Source organism: Acipenser ruthenus, chromosome 8 (assembly GCF_902713425.1).
Source record: "Acipenser ruthenus chromosome 8, fAciRut3.2 maternal haplotype, whole genome shotgun sequence".
NCBI classification, from domain to species: Eukaryota; Metazoa; Chordata; class Actinopteri; order Acipenseriformes; family Acipenseridae; genus Acipenser; species Acipenser ruthenus.
Genome location: NC_081196.1, coordinates 29010749 through 29033608, shown reverse-complemented (window position 1 = coordinate 29033608; position 22860 = coordinate 29010749). Strand labels below are relative to the sequence as shown.

At 36.3% G+C, this 22860-nt stretch overlaps 1 protein-coding gene across 1 annotated transcript; it reads right to left on the bottom strand.

The window, feature by feature from the left end:
* Positions 1 to 394: 394 nt before the first annotated feature.
* Positions 395 to 22555, bottom strand: LOC117407226 (DNA-binding protein RFX8-like). The gene is made up of 15 exons (XM_059028792.1): positions 22374 to 22555; positions 20858 to 20981; positions 19855 to 19916; positions 19296 to 19382; positions 18372 to 18435; positions 18213 to 18293; positions 18036 to 18113; positions 17123 to 17236; positions 13426 to 13576; positions 12733 to 12791; positions 12447 to 12603; positions 10384 to 10478; positions 2971 to 3085; positions 2452 to 2741; positions 395 to 1926 (listed from the first exon to the last, which is right to left on the bottom strand). Exons 1-15 carry the CDS (start codon positions 22421 to 22423, stop codon positions 1732 to 1734), a joined length of 1722 nt encoding a protein of 573 aa, XP_058884775.1. The 5' UTR covers positions 22424 to 22555; the 3' UTR covers positions 395 to 1731.
* Positions 22556 to 22860: the final 305 nt, after the last annotated feature.

Below are 22860 nucleotides of genomic sequence, written 5' to 3'. Positions count from 1 at the left end.
AAGTGGTCGGCTGACGGCACACACTTCAGAGGACAGCGTGTGTTCATCTTCGCCACTCCCGAGTCAGCGCAGGGGTGGTAGCGGTGAGCTGAGCCTTAAAAAATATAATTGGCCATTTCAAATTTGGAGAAAAATGGGGTAAAATAATTGGCGATTACTAAATTTAAAAACAAAAACAAAATTCAACATCTGAACTTGAAGAGCAGGGTACATAACATGGGATCTGGTTAGGGAAACAATGTCTACTCTGAGCTACACTGTATAAAACCTTCAAAATGAATACAATCAAGTCACAAGAGCCATCAAATACAAGAAGGACAATAAAAGCTAGAACTTCAAACTTATTTTAATAAAAACATGAATATAAACTAAGCAAAGGATATACAGGGTGAATAAGTGTGCCCCTGTTGAAAAACACTGACATAATGGTAGGTGGAGGCACCAAATGTTTTTAGGACTAGGACTACCGCAATGGGTCAAAAGGACCCTTTAGCTGATGCCTAGAACAACAATTGAGTTAACAGCTTAAAGATGAACTCCCTTATAAATAACGCAAACAAAAACACAAAAGCTTTGTCTTTCAGTAAAGTTAATACTAAAAGAGTTAAGCAGAAAAGGCTTGGTTTAAAAATAATCTTTATAAACAGAAAATAAATGGTTGAGTGATTAATTTAATTTTGTGAGGCAAGACATAACTAACTCTGGACGGTGCCAATGTGGTTGCCTTTTCTGTCACACATTTATTATTTTGGCTTCACCCACTCAGAACCATTTTCTGTCAATTTGAAACTACACTTTTTCTGCTTAACTGTTTGAGCAAGTAACTTCACAAAAATACCACAATAGTGAAACTAATTAAATAGTAATTTAAAAATAATAAATAAAAATGGGTTTTGAGTGGAGATATCTTTCCTCTACCTGTTTTCAGCTTTGCAGTGTTGAAAGACTGGCCATCAATAATTTTGCTTTGGACACCCACTTGCAAAATATGCTGGTGGATCCTTCATGTTTAACTTTTCTCCCCTACTTCTATACTGTGAATACAGTTTATTTGGGAGAACATCTTTTTCTCTACCCTTTAGTTCCAATTAATTCAACAGAGGAAAGGTAAATAATGATCAATCCCCCATAATTATTACATATTTTTACATAACAAACTGTTTGACTACAACAAAACTGGAAATGTCAATAAAAAGTTATGCATATTGTATTTGATAATACTTATTGTTTAAGGGATTTCTTATATTTTATTAGAATTAGCATCATTAATGTTTGTCGCTTGTTTCTTGTACTGAGCATCTTTTGGTTCTTTGCTTGTTTTTATACTTTAATTCTGGATATACAGATTTTTTATAACAATGTAGATAAAATAATGAAACTGTTTCTTGCTGGTATCCAATCACTCCCTGTATGCCATGTCACATGGTATGATTTCAGCTCGACCATTGGATTAAAAAGCCACAGTACAGGAAGGATACAGCAGACACTTCATTGCATTATGACTGATTTTCAATGCCTTTCACTCAATGTTTATCAAAAGGAAAATAACAAAACAGGAAATAAACCCAGCAGGTATTTAAGGCATTTTAAGTAATTTTGTTTGTTTATTTCAAATTTTGTAACTTGGACAAAGAACCCAAAAGTAAAGATTAAAACAGAATGTTGTGTGTATATATATATATACATATATATATATATATACTAGATTGTCAAAAGTAATTAACATCTAGTTTAAGTGCTATTTCCTGCACAGATGAAATCACTGGTTGGTATTTCCTCTGTTCTGTCCTCACCAGCACCGATGTCACAGGTGTGAATCATAAATTTCTGCCCGTCTCTAAGAGTGACCATTGCTTCTTGTCCTACTGGGAGATCCACTTTCACAGCACAATTAGCAGATTTGTCTTCTAACATAATCTGGATCAACTGAAAGAAAATAATCCTGCCTGTTTATTACAAAATAACCCTCCAAACTCTGCTACAAGCACAAGATTACATGTTGTGATTGATTTCAAAACATTTTCATGTGTAAATTACCGGTTACACCTGAAATACACATATTCATAAATCTTTATTTTCAACAGCCATGTTTTCCACATTCCAAGTGGATTTGGGAGAAAGAAAAGGGTCTGTTTTACATGTACAATATGTTAATATGAACAGTTAGCCCTGTCTCTTACAAAATCTGAATCTTCTTGTGAGTGCTTTGGATGGATAGGAGACTGCAAAGCGTAGCTGAAGATGGTAGAGATGAATTGAACTTTATGATTTATACTGAAATATATATTTTTTGTGATTAAAAAGTAAAATTCAGGAAAATACATATCTTGTGAAAAAACAAAAAGCAATGTCATGTTAACATGCACTCCATGGAAGACTGACTGCATGTCTCAAGATTCACTATATAACTCAGTCCTCAGTGAGGCCCCACCTTACTGTTATAGAACATACCTTGTTGCCAGTTTCTGAATCTACCAGGAACCCTACAACGTGGACAGTGATGCCCTCTAAAGTGAGGGCATTGCTGTTAGCTGGTTCAGCACTCTGATAGGACTGCTCTACAGCTCCCTGCTGTGGAGGGTCTACCACACCCACTGCGAGTTCAGACTCCAGTGGAGCTGCAAGGGGGAGAAGCTCCTTCAGGGGTTCTTCTGACAGCCACTCAGTCTTCTCCTCCATGTAGGAATGGAGTACATGGAGAACGTAGTCCGAAAGCAGCAAATTCAGCAAATGCCAAGACCCTATGGGAATGCAGGCACGGCATGGTAACTTACTTCCAATTGGGAAACTTGGCATAACATAAATTAGCCAGTATAGTTCCCCATCCCTAGCTTTAAACACTGTATTTTAATTGTCATATACTTTTTAGAGGCACTGCTGTTGCCTTCTTCCACAGGACAGGTTTATCACAAATATTCGATACATAAATAAGTAAACACAAATGCTTCAGGTGCATTGAGACTAACATACCAAAGCTTTCTGCATTTGACAGTATCATGGCTCTGCTTATGTCAGTGAGGAAATAGTTCCATCTCAGGAGGAAGTCAGCTGCCAGTCCTGAGAACACACCACTGCTTCTCCTTGGCTAGAAACAGTTTGAAAATCATTAAATTGCTTATTATGAAGGTAATAAAGGTCTAACTAATAAGTCTGGACAACACAGGTAATTGAACTTAACTGAGAAGATCACAGACAGTTAATAACTCAAAGTGAACTGTCTCTATAACCATAAAACTTAAAAACTAATTACAGACCTGCCAACCTTGACATTTTTTTTTGAGTAGCACTCTTTCACGTGGACATCTCGGGGGGTCCAGGGGGCTTCCCCCCAGAATTGTTTTAGGGTATAAAGCTCTAAATGCTACACTCTGGTGAGTTTTGAGTATGAATTTTTCAGTAAAAAAATAATGAGATTAGCTATGATTGTTTCAGTTTAAATTTAATTTTGTTTACCTTAGTATAGATGAAACCTTTTTAATTTATACCAACTGAAAATTATTTCAAGTACAGAAAATAACCATTTTTGTAGTATGTTTGTATTTTATTTACTGTCAAAACATAAATTGAAATGTATAAGCTCCTAAAACAGAGAAACAAAGCACTTTCAAAAAAGGAAAAACTTGTAAATAGTCACTGAGTCAGCACCAAATGTAATAGCTATCCACAAAGTGAATTGTTTGGAACAGAAAGGAATCCAACAGGTCAAACTGCACTTGGATGTTTAGCTTCATAGGTGGCTGACTTGGCTTTCCTGAGCAAGGTGTCACTAAAGGTTTGTGTGCGACACACTTGCTGCTTCGCTGACATCATGACTTTGTGCGTTACCAGTGAACTTAGCATGTCTGTGCTCAGGCTGTCTCTGTGTTGGGTTTTGTTTTTGGTCACCAAACTGAACACTCTTTCACAGTCAGCATTACTGTGGAAGATGACCAAAATGCCTAGCGCGGTAACATTACAGTAATGCCCGATTCTTTTGTTCTGGACAGAAATATAAAGTTTCTTTCTACAGAATTCCTGCTGATCCAGACAGGAGGGTAAAATGGATTTCAGCGATTAAAAGGGAATAAAAAAACAAAAAAGACTGGACCCATTCGTTTGTAGTGAGCACTTCATAAAAAGTTAATATCAGTAAGCATATATTGGTAGTTCTGATATTACGTTATTATTAGTAGTCGTAGTAGTATTAAGTCCCACTTTAACACGCTTACTTGTATGGCAGTTTTTTTCATAAATATTTAGCTATACAGTTCAACAGGATTACACTTATGCGGGTCGGTGATTCCCAGTCCTTACATTAAAAAAATATTTTACCGTTAACAAAATCCATAATGCTACATTAATGATCTTACTGAATTTCAATATAAAATCACAAACCAGCCGTTTATGACTTGTTTAAAGAACAATGAAACGGCATTTATCTACAATGTAATTGTACGCTTACTTGCAAAGTAAACAGAAGCCTTACGTACCAAACACATTAACAATGTTAATGTGGTGCTCATTTTTATCAAATCGAATTTTACTGACATCCCTGTATGGTAACAGGCGTTTGTGAAAAACGGGACAACGAGACAAAAACAGAATATTAAACTTAAATATATGTTATTATAATAAATGTTTGTACCTACTCCCTCGCCATTCTCGTAAAATTCTCATTCAGCTGTATTTTCTTTTCATGCGATGCAGTTATCTAAACCGAGCACGTTTTTTTTTTTAAACGCAAGTGGGTTTTTTCCCCAGACAAAAATGAATGCATAACTAATGCATTAAGTAAAAAACAAAGGTACCGTAGCCAGTTTGAAATAAATAATTTCCTCACAAGTCACAGTACTTCACACTCCCTCCAGTGTGTCCGAAACTGGCAGTTGATACACAAACGTGTCAGCTCAACAAAGCCTGATAGGCTACAGTAGAATGTCAGTGATTATACAAAGAAACTGGGTGGTAAGAATTTCTGTCAGTCAACCCACGTTAACTTTTTTTTTTTTTAAACGGAGGTTGGTTCGTAAACTAAACTCAAAAGCTGATTGGTTATTCTATTACGTAACTAAACTCAAAACCTGATTGGTTAATCTATCTTGCTTGCCTTGCCCTAAAGTCGGCCCTGACATTAGATCAGGGGTGCCCAATCCTGGTCCTGGAGGGCCGATGTCCCTCCTGGCTTTAGTTGCAACTGTGCCCTAAATTACTTAATTGGACCAATCAAGCCCTTATTAGAAGCTTAATTGGTCCAATTAATAAATTTAGTGTACAGTTTGAACAAAAACTAGGAGGGCATCGGCCCTCCAGGACCAGGATTGGGCACCCCTGCATTAGATGCAACACTTTCTCTAACTACAGGCAACATCATAGACGATGAGCGAAATATGGATTACGTATTATTGCTTATCATCTCTGATAAAAGCGAACCCGCGTATTACCAACTCAAAATGCGTAGCGGATACGCAAAATGCGTAGAGGTGAGCAGGTCTGTAATTACCTCAAATATTTTAGACAGAATCAGAGGTCAATGTCACCAACATATTTCGCATGCAGGTTTTATATAACCATGCAAATATGAAGTGTCTACCTCAAATGCGTCTGTATGAGGCCTTTCACTGTGGCAATTTACACAACAGGGTTCATTTTAATTGCACGATACTCACAATCGAACTTGACCTACAAAACCACTTATTACAGCTGGGTACTGAGTTTGAATCCAGTATCTCTAAGCGTTAGTGTGACAGGGTACACCCCGCCCCTGTGTTTATCTGTATTATTTTGTATTTGTGGAGTGTTATTATTATTTAAATGTATGCATGTATTGGTGCACGGGGTCTGGTGTTATTAGTGTTCAATATGTATGTATTTGTGCACAGGTGTTTATGGTCAGCAGGGAAGGGTTAACTGCCTTCCCTGCCAAAGTACTTCACGTGCAGACTGTGCCTGGGCCCCAGGCAGAAGTTGGGTTGTTCAGAGGAGCAACGTTGCAAGTAAGAACAAAAAATACAGTATATAAGAAACAGCTGCTACTGAACTGACTGACCGCTGTACCACACGGTATTTGTTTTGTTTGTACTAGTGTTTGTTTATTTTGACCCTTGTGCCGTTTGCTTTGTTTTTTGTTTGAAAGTGTTTTGTTTTGTTTAACTATTTTATTTAATAAAAGAAACACGCACATTTGCGTCTCACACCGCAGTACTTGCCTGTGTGTCCAATCTCTTCCTGGTCTGACGTCACGACTAAGCCTATCCGTGACATATGTGCCCTGAATATCAAAGCTTTTCAGACTGTCGAGGAGGGGTTTTGTGGCGGGATTTTAACTTTCTGACTGTTTCTTGTTCAGAGTAAAAATCCAAAATGGCCAGGAAGGATGAGAACAGTTGCAAAACCCCAATTCCAACAGTATGAGGAATGTTATGCAAATGAAGTGGGTACATAATTAACATACTCCCCTGAGCAAAAATCAAAAGGGTTAATGTGGTCAGAGTATTTTCCGTCTAAAGTGGTTCCGCCTGTTTCAAAAAGTCCTAATGGAGATGGGAACTTATTTAAAACAGGTTCCATCTGATGTGGGTGCAGTTACTCTGACTACCCTGGCAATGAAGCCCAATGTGCTGCTAGAGATTGCTGCGATTTTAGAGGATGAAAGGGATAATGTAGTTGCTATGCCAAAATGAAAAATAAATAAATAAACTAATATATAAATTAATTAATAAATAAATATTTCTTTATTTCAACATTTATTTATTTATTTCGATATTTATTTATGCATTAATTAATTTTTCATTTTGGCATAAAATATCCTCCATAACCGAAACTATAATTTACATACAGTACGTTCTGATCCATTTATTGTACTTACTACTTGCTCTAAATGGAATCTACTGTTATAAGCAAATATTTGTACTATAAGTTTAACTGCTGTTAGTCGAAATCGCTCTCAAACGTAAATATTTACTGTATTTATTTTCTCTTAATTGATTTTGCTCTTACTACTGACTTTATTGTATTTTATACTGCTCTTATCTGTAATGTGAGATTTTGTAATGTGGTATTTTGTAACAACTGTAAGTCGCCCTGGATAAGGGTGTCTGCTAATAAATAAATAATAATAATAAATTAGGCTAAAACAGGAGCTCTGTAACCTTTACTTTTTTTCTCTTTGTCCTGATGTACTTGCTTTATTATTGTTATATTAAATGTATCTTCTCTTCTTTCTCTGTATCTCCTGAAACACATGCCTGTTTTGTTTTTTTCCGCCTTTACTAACTTTCAATCCCACCTGTCCACTGATTGAAATCCTGAAATGATGTAAAACCGGTTATTTGCATCATTAACATATAGGTTTCTCATTTAAATACTGAATAGTTTTTCCGCCACTTTTATGTAAAAATATGCAATAGTTCCACCTGTCGGAAAACAGCAGAAAAGGGTTTCATTTTATGATGGAGACAACTTTCAGGATAAGAGTCGGGTTCAAACAGATGGAGACAGCGAGTTCTGGACTGTCGGAAGCAGGGGCGGAGCTAGCTTTTCATGCCGGGGGGGGGGGGGGGGGTGAGTCTTACTCTAGGGGCCCATTGTTAAAATAGCTGGATTATAATTTACTGGTGTCGTGATCGTATATCGAAGCAGATGTAGCAGAAGTGCTGAATTACTGTACAGTGGAATGTTGATGTCATAAAGTAGACTTTTAAGATCATAACAACGCTAAAATAAGTCTATAAACTTTCAAAAACTGTAAAGACTCATAAAATATTGAAAACATAACAGGAGTTGCAAAAATTTGGCATACAAGTGCCCACTACTGAGGTACTAAGAATCCAGCAGTGCTTAGGAATACCATTAATGTAAACAGTGAAGGGTTTACTGATGAAAAATACAAGGACATTGAAAAGAAATTGGTTTTCCTCACATTTCAGATAGACTTTAGACTCCAACCCCCTGCTGGGACAAGTTAAAAAATAGCTCCCCTGGGGGGCGAAGGTATTCAAACCTTCTTTGACTTGATGTCAGACTCCCTGCAATGCACACGTTTTCATGAACATGAGAGTAGAAGGAACAAATCAATGGCAATATTATATCAGAAGGCTCTATTTAATAAAAAATAAGATTTGATATTAAATATGATTGGCAAGCAAAAAAATGCAAGATATTAATCAAAAATGTACAAACATATTTAATTTTAGTGAAATAAAAAAAAAATGCTGTTATCAAACAACAATACTACAAATAACAGTAATATACATTATAGATATAATGTATATATACACTAATATCAGGGTTTATGTAGTCGTAAAAATCAATACAAATAATGTATGTACTGTTTTAGTAGCGTAAGTATTAATAGGTTTATTTTTTTCATTTTGCTACTAATATTTTTTGTTTTTGTTTTGGGGGATGGAGCAGCTGCAGTGGGATTTATTTTATTTGAAGTAAAGATAGCCAAAGAGAAATGGAGGATTTTAAAATGATCAAAATAATATTATACTGTTATAAAATAATAATAATAATAATAATAATAATAATAATAATAATAATAATAATAATCTTCTGGCTAGATAACAGTATTAACTGCTTTAAAAAGAAAAAAAAGCTTTTTTGACTAATCAAATAAAAATAAAAAAAACACATTGAAGGGTCTAATATTATTATTAAGGAGTTAATGATAAATTAGAAATAAAAAATTACAAAACTACAGTAAGGTTTCACCTCAACCACCGTGTCGTTTCCTTGTGTTGCGGGGGCAAAGAGGTAACGGATTTGCGATAACTAAATAAATTAATACACAAATTATTATTATTTTTTTTTTAATCTGGGGGTTAACTAGGTTTTTTCAGGTACTTTTGACTTTTCTGTATACACAACTCCAAAATTATTCCACACAACAGAATGCTCACAAAACAGCTAGCTGCTTTTTCAAATCACTTGACATTCACACAGTACAGTGTCAGGCAGCGCCGCAGCAGAGACAGCGCAACACCCACAAAACCACCTGATTTCTCGTTATCCAGTGGCCAAACACAGATACAAAAACGTATCTTACACGTGTCATCAATGGGCTTCTGGGTAATGTAGTTTGGAAAGCAAATCATTATTTTAATAGGAGAAGAACAGCAGTGTGCAGAACATATAAGCTCCCCTGAAGGAGATGCTTAATCACTAAATTACAAATAAATCAGATAGTGTAGGTATATGTCACTCACATGTCAGCACCTGAGTTAACTGTAATCTTATGTCACCAAATACGCACATCGCCCAGCTGCAGTCACATCCACATTGCAAAATGTATCAAAGGTACACTATGACTGGTATATTGAATAATTATTATTATTATTTATTTCTTATCAGACGCCCTTATCGAGGGCGACTTACAATTGTTACAAGATATCACATTATTTTTACATACAATTACCCATGTATACAGTTGGGTTTTTACTGGAGCAATCTAGGTAAAGTACCTTGCTCAAGGGTACAGCAGCAGTGTCTCCCACCTGGGACTGAACCCACGACCCTCCGGTCAAAAGTCCAGAGCCCTAACCACTACTCCACACTGCTGCCCTTACTCCACACTGCTGCCCTGAATAATGCATGCTGTCCTTTCTGTGACATTGCTGAAAGCTCTTTAACCCTTTTTGACACTGACATTTAAATAACACTGGTTAAACAATAGTATTACATGTCACAAAAATAAAGCTGGATGCCAGGGGAATCTACCTGTATGTAGCTTTACTGTAGATTTGCACACTCTTATTAATATAATACAACTATGCCTGACCCCTCTCTGGCTCCACCCACTTTTCTTCCCATGTGACCTCTGTTGTGCGTTCATCTAACCGCAACACACAGCAGTGAATGACAGAACGGCAATGGAAACACTGAATCACTTAGAAGCTATTAGTAGTATCTGAGCAAGGCGAAGAAACAGAATAAATGAAGGAAAGACTCTGCAAGTCTGTTTAGATATCATTTTCTAACAGAAGATATTTACAGCTGACATAATAAAGGAAGAACCTCAATTCCATTCCCCAATTTGAGATTCAACGCCCTGCTCAGTTTCTTTTTTGTCCACCATATATTTTGAAGGTTTTAGACACAAAGGCACTAGAAACAGACTCAGTAACTGTAACCATTTTTTTGCGTAGTTTCTGGATTTAAAACACAATTATTTTGCCAGGTAATCATTTTGGCATCCACTGGAATTATGTATGTTGAATACAGTTAATTGTAGTTATTCATACTTACTCTATAGTTACTCTGTGGTAGCGTGTAAATGTCACTGATTAAGAGTGGAATGGGAATTTTAGGCAAACTAAGCTTGAGGCTGAAGGAGATACTGTACATTGTAGAAGTGTATACTGTACAGTTTAGAAGTGTATACTGTAGAGTACGTGAGGATACCTGAAAGATGAAAGCTTGCAAGAGTGTTACCACCCCATCCAGATATGTCTTGATGTCAGCCGAGGTACTCAGCCATGAATACACTGTATGAAACCCTAAAAAAAAAATGATATCTGCATTACATTAAAGGTGTAAGAATTGTGGCTTTATATAGGACTACTTTTCAGTTTGCCTCAGGTGCATCCAGTTCGACCTGCCACAAAACTGTAAGTTCACTTCCTTTGTTACAGGTGACATAAAACTATTAATTGCAAACAAACTATGTTGAGATCACTTCAAACTTGCGACATAAAACAACAAAACTAAGCAAATTGGGGTTGTTTTTGCAATACAGCAATCTTAACTGGTTCTTAATTACATTCAAGGGGTCTTGATGTAGAGATCTCAAAACACTGCCATTTTGCTGTTCCGAACCTGCAACCATACAATGTAGATTAACAGTACTGTGCTGACACATATTTTGCTACTTAAAAAATTTAAAAAATGTTTATTGTACAACAGTGGATGCGGACCAGATATTTCATAAATGGGTACCGGGGGAGACTCCACACTCTCCTTGACTGTGCTGCAGTGCCTAGATAGAACATGTCTCAGTTAAGATTGCTGTAGTGTATATAAGTAAACCCAATTTCCCTAGTTTTGTGTAACAAACTTAACATTACCTTAATGTATTTTTTTGCAGCGAATTCCCGTTGTTTCTGAAAAAGTAGTTAATCTGTGGGTTTAATCTAACTACAGAGTAGCCCTTGGAAAATTGGCCTTAGGTCCCATGATGAAGACCCTGCTGTCCTTCATGATTTTGCTATCTGTTTTAACTAAGCGTCTTATCAACATGTGATGCATATTTTGTTATGCACTTCTATTGATACAGCCTGTTCAAGGTAAATCTAAAGTTTTTTTTTATTTTTTTAAATAATGAGAAAATGTTTTTTCTAATAGCGATAGTGCTCTCTTGATGAAGGCTGTGCCTCGTGGTAGTTGACCTTGACTTTTGTTAGCACCCTGAGGATTTGTGTATCCGTATCGTGAGTGTTTTGTTATTATTAGATGGCTAACACGTTCCGGAGCTGTCGACAGAGGCCAGCACAAACCAGGAACAGCACTGCGCTTGTATCACAAATAACTGTATTTGCACCACAAGCACTAATTCACTCACTAACAGACTTGTGTATGTGTTTTGTGTTTTGTGTGGGTGTATAATAAACAGGACTATTATTCTGGGACAAACCTGGGGATTACAAAGTAAGTAATACACGCTGCTGTATTACTTGCCATCATTTATTGTTTACTGTTTGTTTTGCCGTCATTAAACAACTTTGCTTCTGGAGCCATAATTGTCTATCTGTTCATTGATCATGCGCACCTGCACACTGTTAACCACTTTGCCACAATCCTTCACTTTGTATTACGTAAACTGTGCAGCCACGGGCACACCAACGAGACTGGTGATTGACAAGGTCCGTTGGGTTTTGGAATTTTCACAAGTGTTCTAATTTGGGGGCTGTTGATATGGAGGAACTGCACATGTCCAGATTACATTTTTAAAACATGAATATCTCTTTAAATTTAACATTTCACTTTGGATTGCCAAAAGGTTTGATTCTTGGTTTAGGTGTGTATCTGTGCTGAAAGGCATGTTATATACCTCAAAGTTTTTAAGCTAAGGGTAGCCAAATCTGAAACGTAGGAATTGAACACATTTTTAGGCACCCCCTTTAACTCAAAAAGTACCGCACCTCAATAATACCATTCTAACTTTATCTTGAATAAAGGGCAAAGTGAAGGGGCAAATGATTTGACCAGTATAAAACTAGCACGAAAAACAGCTTAAAAAGGAGCAGTTAAATTACTGTTTACTGCTGTTTTATACCATTTTTATACTGTTTACTGCTGTTTTATACCATTTTTATACTGTTTATTTACTGTTTTATACCATTTTTATACTGTTTACTGCTGTTTTATACCATTACAATTATAAATGAAAATTAGAGATGGTTAAAACTCAATGAAACTATCTTCTTTATGAATCACACTCTAATAGAAAAGACAGGAAGCTACCGTACATTTGATTTCGGTGTTGCTGTTCTCTTCTTCTGATTCCCAGAGATCTTTTTCTAGGCTTTTTCGTGGGATGTTGAGGATGCCATGTGTGAGAATTGAATGCAGATCAGACTTCAAGGTGCTGATAATTTGACTGTCGTTTATAACTGATTTCATCGTCTGTAGAAAATGATGATTGGCAAAACCATTAGACCAGTACTAATTAGACTACTATAGATTTATACAAATGAAAATCTTTTACTGGATTAATTTATCCCAACTTTATACCGCCAAAATAGACCAACCTACCTTAACTAAATTGCAAAGGCATGACTTTCTTCGCAGTCTATTCACAAACACAATGGCTTCTGTTTAAACAAAGAAAAGGAAAACAAATGAACAATCAATAATTAACAAGTAAAACAGCAAAATCTGTCTAATCCTGGTACTGGAAAATTGTGCCAGATTATACAGGTTATAAACACATACAGTAGGAGTACTGTCCATAACATAACTTGGTGCAGACAACTTAAAAATTATGCTGGATTCCAGAATAGACCTGATAGTTCCGGATTAGTATAACACCATTCATTTCAATAGGGATTTTCTCAGGACCCAAAAATAATGCCGAATTATACTGAATTCTGGTATCTAGAGAGGCTGGATTGGGCAGGTTTTACTGAATGGTTAAAGTATACAGGCAAATAAATAAATTAACACGTGTGAAATCCTTTTTAGTCACAGATATTGTCATTTGTTTTAAAATTCAGAGTTGCACCTATATTTCCAATGTAGCTGGTTCTCAAATTTGACTGACCAGACACCAGTTGTAGTTCTAGCATAAGGCTTGGGAGGCTATGAGGTGCCAATTGTGTATTATTCTTGCAGTGTGTCTCAACCCTGTTTATGGTTTGAGTTGCAATCTGACATGACACCACATGTCTGCACTCTAGAACAGGTAAGACCATATTTCTTCTTGAAGTCCTGGTTTAACATTTCTACCTTTGCGTTTTGAAGTCCGGAGCATGATTGGGAAGTCATCCAGAACTGTCAGCAGCCAGGACCTGAAGTTCTTGCTGAACATCCTGGCTTTTTTAAGATCCTGAACAGAGACTTCTTCCAGGAAGTCGTTAATAAGAATCCCTTCGATCATCTACCAATGAAGGAATGGATTAGTAATACAATATTCTCATATGGTCCTATTTCAAATGTTTACTTTAGCAGTACTTTAATAGTTAGGCCCAGCATTTGTTAATCTAATCTTTTTGGTTTTCAAAATATGAAGCCAGCATCTCAAACGGTGGTGGATTTACAAAAAAAGTCCTATTTTATTCAATTATTTACTGTATATAATGTACAGTTTGTTAGTAATTTAAGAAACACTTAAAGAGTAAGTAGCGTGGTTCTGAAAAATATATTGATATATGTTCCCACGTGTTTCTACAACTGTTTAAATAACATACCTGTAATGTTTTCTTTTCATTGTTAACATCCTGACAACTTTTTACACTTATAACCTTAAAGTCTGTTTCAAAGCTCTTTTCAAAATGTCCGCTCTAGTGCACTGGGGTTTCAATGCAAAAAAACCCCAAAAACATAACAACTTCTCTGGCTTTTCTGTTCTGTACCACATCATGGATCGTTATTGCTGTGTTACCTGTTTGACAATGTGGGCAATAATCCTTACACTGTCAGGGCACTAAAGCGGACATTTTGAAAAGGGCTTTGAAACACAGGAAGGCTTCACCTTTCTTGAACATTGGAGCACATTCTACAACAAGGACTATCTATATAGGTGGGACGGACTGCACTTAAACAGAAAGGGAACCAATCTACTCTGAGAAAGGATCCTTGAGGAGGTCCAGAAGCATTTAAACTAGAAAGGAAGGGGGGAGAAAACAAAAAAACAGAAGGGAGACCACATCAAAACAAGGGCAACAACTCAGGTAAGACAACTATTAAATGTATTTATCTTAATGCTAGAAGTCTCAGAAACAAAATGTTAGAACTTGAAGCTACTGCACTAACAAGTAACTACGATGTGATAGGTGTTACAGAAACTTGGTTGTCTGACAGTGATGGAGACGAATATAATATTAGTGGGTACACACTGTATAGGAAAGACACGCAGGACAGAAGAGGCGGAGGGGTAGCGCTATACATAAGAAATAGTCTTGAAGCCCAGGTGTTAAATCAGGACAAAGAAAACAATGCAGAATCAATATGGGTCAGAATAATGGACAAAAATTCAAAAGGGGCATAATAATAGGAGCATGCTATAGACTGCCAAATTCAGACGCCGAACAAAATAATCTGTTATACAGTGACATTCGAAATGCGTGTAGAAAAGGAGAAGCCATACTAATGGGGGATTTCAACTTCCCCCTGTATAAAATGGGAGAACCCGGTGGGGAGCTACACGGACGAAATTGAAATGGTGGAAATGACAAATGACTGCTTCCTAACGCAATTTGTCAAGGCACAGATTAGAGGGGAGGCATGCCTTGATTTAGTCTTTTAAAATAATGAAGACAGAATAACTAAAACAGAGGTCAGAGAGCCATTGAAAAACTCAGACCACAACATGGTCTCATTTGAAGCATTTTTTAAAACCCCAAAGTAATGACTAAAGCTAAGGTTTACAATTTTAGAAAAGCAAACTATGAAGGTATGAAACAGAGACTAACAGAAGTAGATTGGAGTAAAATAGAGAAAACATCCACAGAAAAAGGATGGCTGTTTTTTTTTCTATCCAATTTTAAATAACTTTAGCATAACAGAGGCAGAAGTGTTAAAGGGACTAGGAGCTCTTAAAATAAACAAATCCTCCCAATAGTACTCAAAGAAATGAAAGAAGTTATTTACAAACCGCTAACCAAGATCATTCAACAGTCTCTTGACACAGGGGTTGTACCGACAGACTGGAAAATAGCAAACGTAATACCGATCCACAAAAAGGGAGACAAAACCGAACCAGGTAAATACAGACCAATAAGTCTGACTTCTATTATATGTAAACTTATGGAAACTATAATAAGATCTAAAATGGAAAATTACCTATATGGTAACAATATCCTGGGAGACAGTCAGCATGGTTTTAGGAAAGGGAGATCGTGTCAAACTAACCTGCTTGACTTTTCTGAGGATGCAACATTGACAATGGATAATTGCAAAGCATACAACATGGTTTATTTAGATTTCCAGAAAGCTTTTGACAAAGTCCCGCATAAAAGATTAATTCTCAAACTGAATGCAGTAGGGATTCAAGGAAATGCATGCACATGGATTAGGGAGTGGTTAACATGTCGAAAACAGAAAGTACTGATTAGAGGAGAAACCTCAAAATGGAGCGAGGTAATCAGTGGTGTACCACAGGGATCAGTATTAGCTCCTCTGCTATTCCTAATCTACATTAATGATTTAGATTCTGGTATAGTAAGCAAACTCGTTACATTTGCAGACGACACAAAAATAGGAGGAGTGGCAAACACTGTTGCAGCAGCAAAGGTCATTCAAAATGATCTAGACAGCATTAAGAACTGGGCAAACACATGGCAAATGACATTTAATAGAGAAAAGTGTAAAGTATTGCACGCAGGCAATAAAAATGTGCATTATAAATATCATATGGGAGATACTGAAATTGAAGAAGGGAACTATGAAAAAATCCTAGGAGTTTATGTTGACTCGGAATTGTCTTCATCTAGACAATGTGGGGAAGGTATAGAAAAGGCCAACAAGATGCTCGGATATATTGTGAGAAGTGTTGAATTTAAATCAAGGGAAGTAATGTTAAGACTTTACAATGCATTAGTAAGATCTCACCTAGAATATTGTGTTCAGTTCTGGTCACATCGTTACAAAAAGGATATTGCTGCTCTAGAAAGAGTGCAAAGAAGAGCGACCAGAATTATCTCGGGTTTAAAAGGCATGTCGTATGCAGACAGGCTAAAAGAATTTAATCTATTCAGTCTTGAACAAAGACTACGCGGCGATCTGATTCAAACATTCAAAATCCTAAAAGGTATAGACAATGTCGACCCAGGGGACTTTTTTGACCTGAAAAAAGAAACAAGGACCAGGGGTCACAAATGGAGATTAGATAAAGGGGCATTCAGAACAGAAAATAGGAGGCACTTTTTTACACAGAGAATTGTGAGGGTTTGGAACCAATTCCCCAGTAATGTTGTTGAAGCTGACACCCTGGGATCCTTCAAAAAGCTGCTTGATGAAATTCTGGGATCAATAAGCTACTAACAACCAAACGAGCAAGATGGGCTGAATGGCCTCCTCTCATTTGTAAACTTTCTTATGTTCTTATGTTCTTTAAAAATGTACCCCGCTACTTACTCTTTGAGGAAACATCTTTCAAATTGACTGAACAATACATCATTCCTTTTGTTGTAATTATGGACAATGTATATGCATCAAATAAGGAGTTTCCATATTCTTGTTTTCAGTGTTGTGTAATTGCTGTGAATTTGCTGTATTTGTGCATTTGTAATGCTCTTTTGAGACTGAATTTACAACCAATCAGCAGTTCAGTACTAACACAGACAAACAAAAAACAGGTCTACTTTAAATGCCACATAGGCATGAAGGACAATATTACCATAAAACAAAGCAAAACAAAAAAACACTAGCCTCTTATTTTGATAAGCCAAACTTTGTTTCTCTGACACATTTTCTAAGCAAGTACCTTGTACAGTTGTGCATCGTAGGAACTGAAAAGCTGGCTCACATCTGGCAAAGACATGAGCTCAATTACACTAATGGGCAGAGACTTCCAGAAAAAGATGACAACATCTTGAACCTGGAGAGAAAAGCTCAAAACAGTTACAAACAACGGTATATTGGATCTCTGTTTCTCATTAACATTTTTTTCCCTCTGTTTATGCTAAGGACAGATTCAATTTCAAATCCTACATTGTATGCATGGTAAAACTGTCTAAGATTCACTGGTTCTATTCTGAAGCTTCATTTTGTAGACCTTCCATTGATCCCTCACGTGCTGGTGTACTGGCCTGTGATACTGTCCCGACCCAAGACCCTGTCACATTTGAATTTTGCCTCACCGCTGAAATCCACTTACCAATCAGGAGGACTGGAGATCAAGTGTTCCAGTTGTTAAACTGATCACCTCTTTTTACCTGCCAGGTCCAAGCATCAAATACTGCCAAGCAACAGAACTCTGCAGGCAAGGCCCAGTTTGGTTAGTCTCTGGCTTGCCTAGTTGGACGGCCGACCATTCAGGGTCACTAAAGCGTGATGAAGTAAACTCTCCCCAGTCGATTTTACTCCATCACCCGCATAGTGCAAAAGCCAATACACTACTCCCTATTAAACCATGGCCAAGATCGTCTGCAAATGGGATTTGAACCATAACCGCATTACTTACCCTGCACTCAACACTGTAGTGCTTTTACTACGTGTGCCACTGGGAACCTGTTGTCTTTCTGTAATTTTGATTATTGGACAGTTGTTTATTACAATGTCATTTTATTTGGTCTTAATTGTGGTTTAAGTACAATTAAAAATATAAAACAAAAAAAGAAACACAGTTTGGTTTTGCTATGACAGAAACTGATTCAAAAGTTTAATATATATCCTACCTTATCTAATTCTTTGTTTCTTACATTCTGTAAAATGTCCTTGCAGTAGTTATGGTATTCATCTGCAATGAAGGTAAACTAAAAAAGACAAACATTATAAATACACGTAAAGTAATAATACACATTACTGTAAGGTGATTCAAAGTAAAATGGGCTTGAAATAATGTGCTACTGTACCCTGTGAAAGTATTTTTGCTCCAGTTGCTTTTCCCAAAAATGATTCCTTACCAGCTCACATGGATAAGAGTGAGTCTGAGCCTAAAACACAAGTGAAAACACTTCAATGCACAAAAACATCAAATGAAAAGTAAAGCAAGTATTTTGTTCTGTGCATACCTGGTCCTCGCTGTTTTTTGTAGTGATGTAGCTTCCATGCTTTTCCTTATTTAAAAATGTCAAACTGTAACATCAAATACAAAAGAAAGAGTTGTGAGACTCGTGATCATCAACCGTTTTTGCTCCGAAATCAGTTTTTTGATTGAGAAAACAATAATGAAGAAACATGCTGGAAGCTACCAGTAGGACAGTATAAAAGAGGATTAATGAAATATACTAACTGGAAGTTTCCCACAGGATTGAACTCAACAGATAATTTACCAACATCAAAACTTTCAAAAATTCAAAAAATAGGTATACACCACTTTCATACCCCTCCCATCGGTTAAAATCCAGTTTGCATCCTCTAACACACTGACCCTCTCCTAAGATGGTTCCAGTTTAGTTTTATTAAAGCAAACTCCACATGAAATTGGCATTGTTGGAGCATTCACATCAAGAACTTAACTAAACTGCCACAAAGTGTGAATAAGTACATATGTAAACTACTAAGTTAAAATAAAACTCCATGGAAGCAAGTGTGTAAAAGTGTTTTAAATGCATTATTCATGAAAAAAGAGGGGAGGTTTATGCTCTACTGAAAAATATTATATATTTGGAAGATTTTAACAAACACTATTACAGATTTTATTTTTTTAAATTAAGCTAGAGCTGCTTACACATATACATGACTGTGATGGAACAATTTGATAGAAAATAAAGTTGAAAGAAATTTTTCATTTTAAAATTTAAAATAGTTGTCTTGTAATCTGAAAAAAAGTCTGATTAGAGAGTAGTACCTTTGCAGTTGATCAGAACGGTAATCCCCTCTAATAAAGGGTTCTGTTACTTAATGAGATCTTTTCCACCTTGTTGGCCAGGTCCACTGGTATTACAGTTAAACTATGCATTGTCTGTAGCAAGGAATCTGAACATTTAGCCTACCTCTCAATGCTGTTTAACTTCATCAGAAAGCAGTACCGTGCATACAGTGGGGAACGTTTCTTTACACTTATTCCATCATAATGGTACCTGAGAAATTGAAACATGAGAAACTGAATCCCATTCAACCCCCTCCTTCAGGGCTTAAAATCATCTTTAAAGAACACTAAAATCTTAAGAAAACATCGGGGGTGTATCGAGAAACATGCTGTTGCCATTATTACAAGTAACCAAATACAACAGTATTGGTTCTACAGTTTCTTACCAGCCCTACACTAGTTTTAGGGAGTGCAAAGTTTGCCCTGTATCTCTGAAAGGAACTACTTTTACTAAGGGTGAGCTGTATGAAGATATGTTACAAGTCTTAACCCCTCAGACACAATACATATTTGGTATCCCTGAATAGATAACCATCCAGTCTTCAATAACAAGCAATCAAGTGCACAGGTACCCAAAGTATTATTTACTGGGTTACTGTCAAGACTGGTAGGTTTTCCACTACTGTTTGAGGGTAGTGTATAAAACAAATACAAGTCTTTCAGAGCAAATGTATTAAACAAACCTGGCACTTCCTCTTGTCCCCAGTCGTCTTGTCCGCAGGTCAGTAAAAACAGAACGCACAAGCTGCAGAGAAAAAAACCCAAGTGTAGGCTTTTGAAACCATGGTATATTTACACAGCTATTGTGCTGTTTTCATTTATTGTACTTTACCATGGTGTGGTGGATGTCCGGCCCCTGTGCGTATTTTGTGTTTTATGTTGTATGTGTGATGTTTAAATGTACGTGTGTAGTGGTGCACGAAGTGTTGGTTATGTAGCACAGGTGATTTAAAATGTATATTTGTATTTAGGCACGGGGATTGCACAATCTCTTCACGTGCAGATTAAAGTGAGTATTTGTATGGGGGCACGGGGAGTGCACAATTAGTTCACGTGCAGACTGTGCCGAGATTCAATTGAATGATTAGCAATCGAGTTTCGGCACAGCTGAATAAAAGAGTGAGTGTTTCACGCACACAGTGTTGGGTGTTCAGTGTGGAGAGAACGGAAGAGAGTCAGGAGAAAGAATTTAAACTATAATAATTGCATACTTGTTTTGGTTCGTCCACTGTTTGTTTGTGTGTCAGATGGCAGATGTGCCATTTTGTTTGTTCAGTGTTTCTGTTTTATTTATTTTTCAATAAACCGGTGCACCAGCGCATTCACTCACCATTCCTGCATTTCTTGGCCTGATGTCACCACACAAGCCAGCCTGTTCACACACGGTTAACCATGTTTTGTATGTTTTACCATCTATAGCTGGTTCAGTACTTTACCATGCCTTTTCTATGCATTTACTGTACTACACTATGCTTTATTGAACTTTGCGAAGCTTTTACTATGGTATATTGCATAGACTTTTATTACTCAAGCCAAACATTATCAGCTGGGTTTTCCTAGGTATATAATAATAATAATAATAATAATAATAATAATAATAATAATAATAATAATAATAATAATAATAATAATAATAATACAACAGCAAGACAGAAGGCAGTTTTTTAGCAGTAGTAAAAACAATACCTTTCCAAATGTAGCAGCATTCACTTGATGTTGTTCAAGGCGGCTGCATGCCTCCAAGTAAAAGTCATACATAAGACATCTTGGGATGCTGTATCCTTCACATGTGTAGAAGTTGTCAATCAGCCTATAAAAAAATGAAGGTTAAAATTATTACAAGTCCACAATTCCGTTTACAAATACCCAACCCCAACCTGTAAACTGCATATATGCATTCATTCAGAAGCAGAAATAGTTTTTTGTGTCATGGCAGGTGGCTGGCCTCTCCTGGTAGACCTACATAAAACTTTGAAAAAACCACTTGGATACCACTGGCAGACAACAGCATTACCAGCAATGGCAACATAGTGGAACTGGAAAAAACAGTGGTCCTGAATGATAGGTAGGTAGCACACTGGAAATAAAATTATACCATGGCACTGTATAGGCAGTTAAATACAACCTGAAGGTGCACAGTAAGCCTCAGCTTATTGGGGGGTAGAAGGTCATTTAACTAGGATTCTGCACTAGTATGTTACATATTAAAATATTACCATTGCACTACATTCTAACAATTGTAGTTGATGGCGGTACAGCAAAAACACACAAAAGAATGTGAACATTGCAGATTATCTATGTAACAAACATATTGGAAACAATGCAATGTAAGTGCTTGTGGAGGTTTGGGGAGAGAAAAGATTATCGCCTTTCATAGCATTATCAATAGAAACTTAATTCAAGAAAGTTGAAAGGGGAGGCGGTCTGTAAAAAAAATCTATTCTCTAGATTGGAACCAGAACCACCAGCCAACCGTGCGTATTAGTCCTCCTGTGTTACTAATGGTTGTGATTTGTGAATTAAACTGGCTTGCATCAGGGAGATGCTGTTTGTATATTTCACTATGAATATTCACATTATTTTCATAACAATTTAACCAATAATGAGGAGCAGTGAATTTACACAACCTCTGTGTGAGCGCTAATAATGTTTGGAGTTTCTGTATTTGTCCGTTAATGTATCAATTTTGAAAATATTTCAATCAAGTTTTCCTAGTGCCCAATTTCGGTTAACACACCTGTTAGATCATTAAGTGTACGTTTAAAACGTCTAACCTGATGAGCTGTTACTATAAACGTTTTTATTTGCAATTAAATATTTAAACTATGCTAACTTCCAATTTAACTCGCTGTCTTGGATTAAGCTTGCATTTCCTTAATAAACAACTTTCACAACGTGATCACCAATAATATCCCAGTACAGTACTCCCCATTGTGTAATAAAAATCTTTTCTGAGCTTTAAAAAATCCATTATCCCCGTTCAATTTTACTTTTTTTTTTTTTATTTATTTTTATTTTATTTTATAATTTATTTTATAGGGAACATTAGTTTACCAGTAACGTCTGAATAAATAGCCTTGGTCACACGTTCATATAACTTATTTTTATTTGTATGTATTATATATATTATTATTATTATTATTATTATTATTATTATTATTATTATTATTATTATAAAAGTAATATATTGATTTACTCTCACCATTTGACAGCCGCGCTGTGATTGCTCCTGTTGGGGGATGCTTGAGCCATGAGTTGAGGATTTTACTTTTTGTGATCGTTAAAGCAAATACAGGTCGGTTATGGTATGTTTATTTTAGAAATGAAAATTAACTTGTAAAAAGGTTCTAAAATGGTTATGAAATGCAAGCGTCATAAACAGTCATTTCTGAATAATGCAAGCTTCGATTTACAAAAAATAATAATAAAAAAAAAACATTTCCCGATTAGTCACGTGTTTAATCAGGTGACGTGGTATTTTGGGCTACACGTTGATGATGTATTATTGAGAGCGATTAAAATAAATTTATGACTGAGCAATATCCTTATTTCGTTTACGTTAATAGGGGTTCGGTTCCATGTGTATAATTGTTATCTTATGGGGAAAAACCTTGTGTATTGAAAAACACCAAAAAAGTAAACCATAATCACAGTTGAGAAAGATAAGGAGCCTATCCTTAAACTGCTAA

What these genes read in the sequence shown, in the direction of transcription:
- LOC117407226 (XM_059028792.1), bottom strand. Translation starts at nt 22,423, where the DNA reads ATGGCTCAAGCATCCCCCAACAGGAGCAATCACAGCGCGGCTGTCAAA. An exon ending in GCCTTTGCAATTTAGTTAAG is followed by an intron (nt 12,604 to 12,732) that starts GTAGGTTGGTCT and finishes CATTTTCTACAG; the next exon opens with ACGATGAAATCAGTTATAAA. An exon ending in TGCAAGCTTTCATCTTTCAG is followed by an intron (nt 3,086 to 10,383) that starts GTATCCTCACGT and finishes AACTGTTTCTAG; the next exon opens with CCAAGGAGAAGCAGTGGTGT.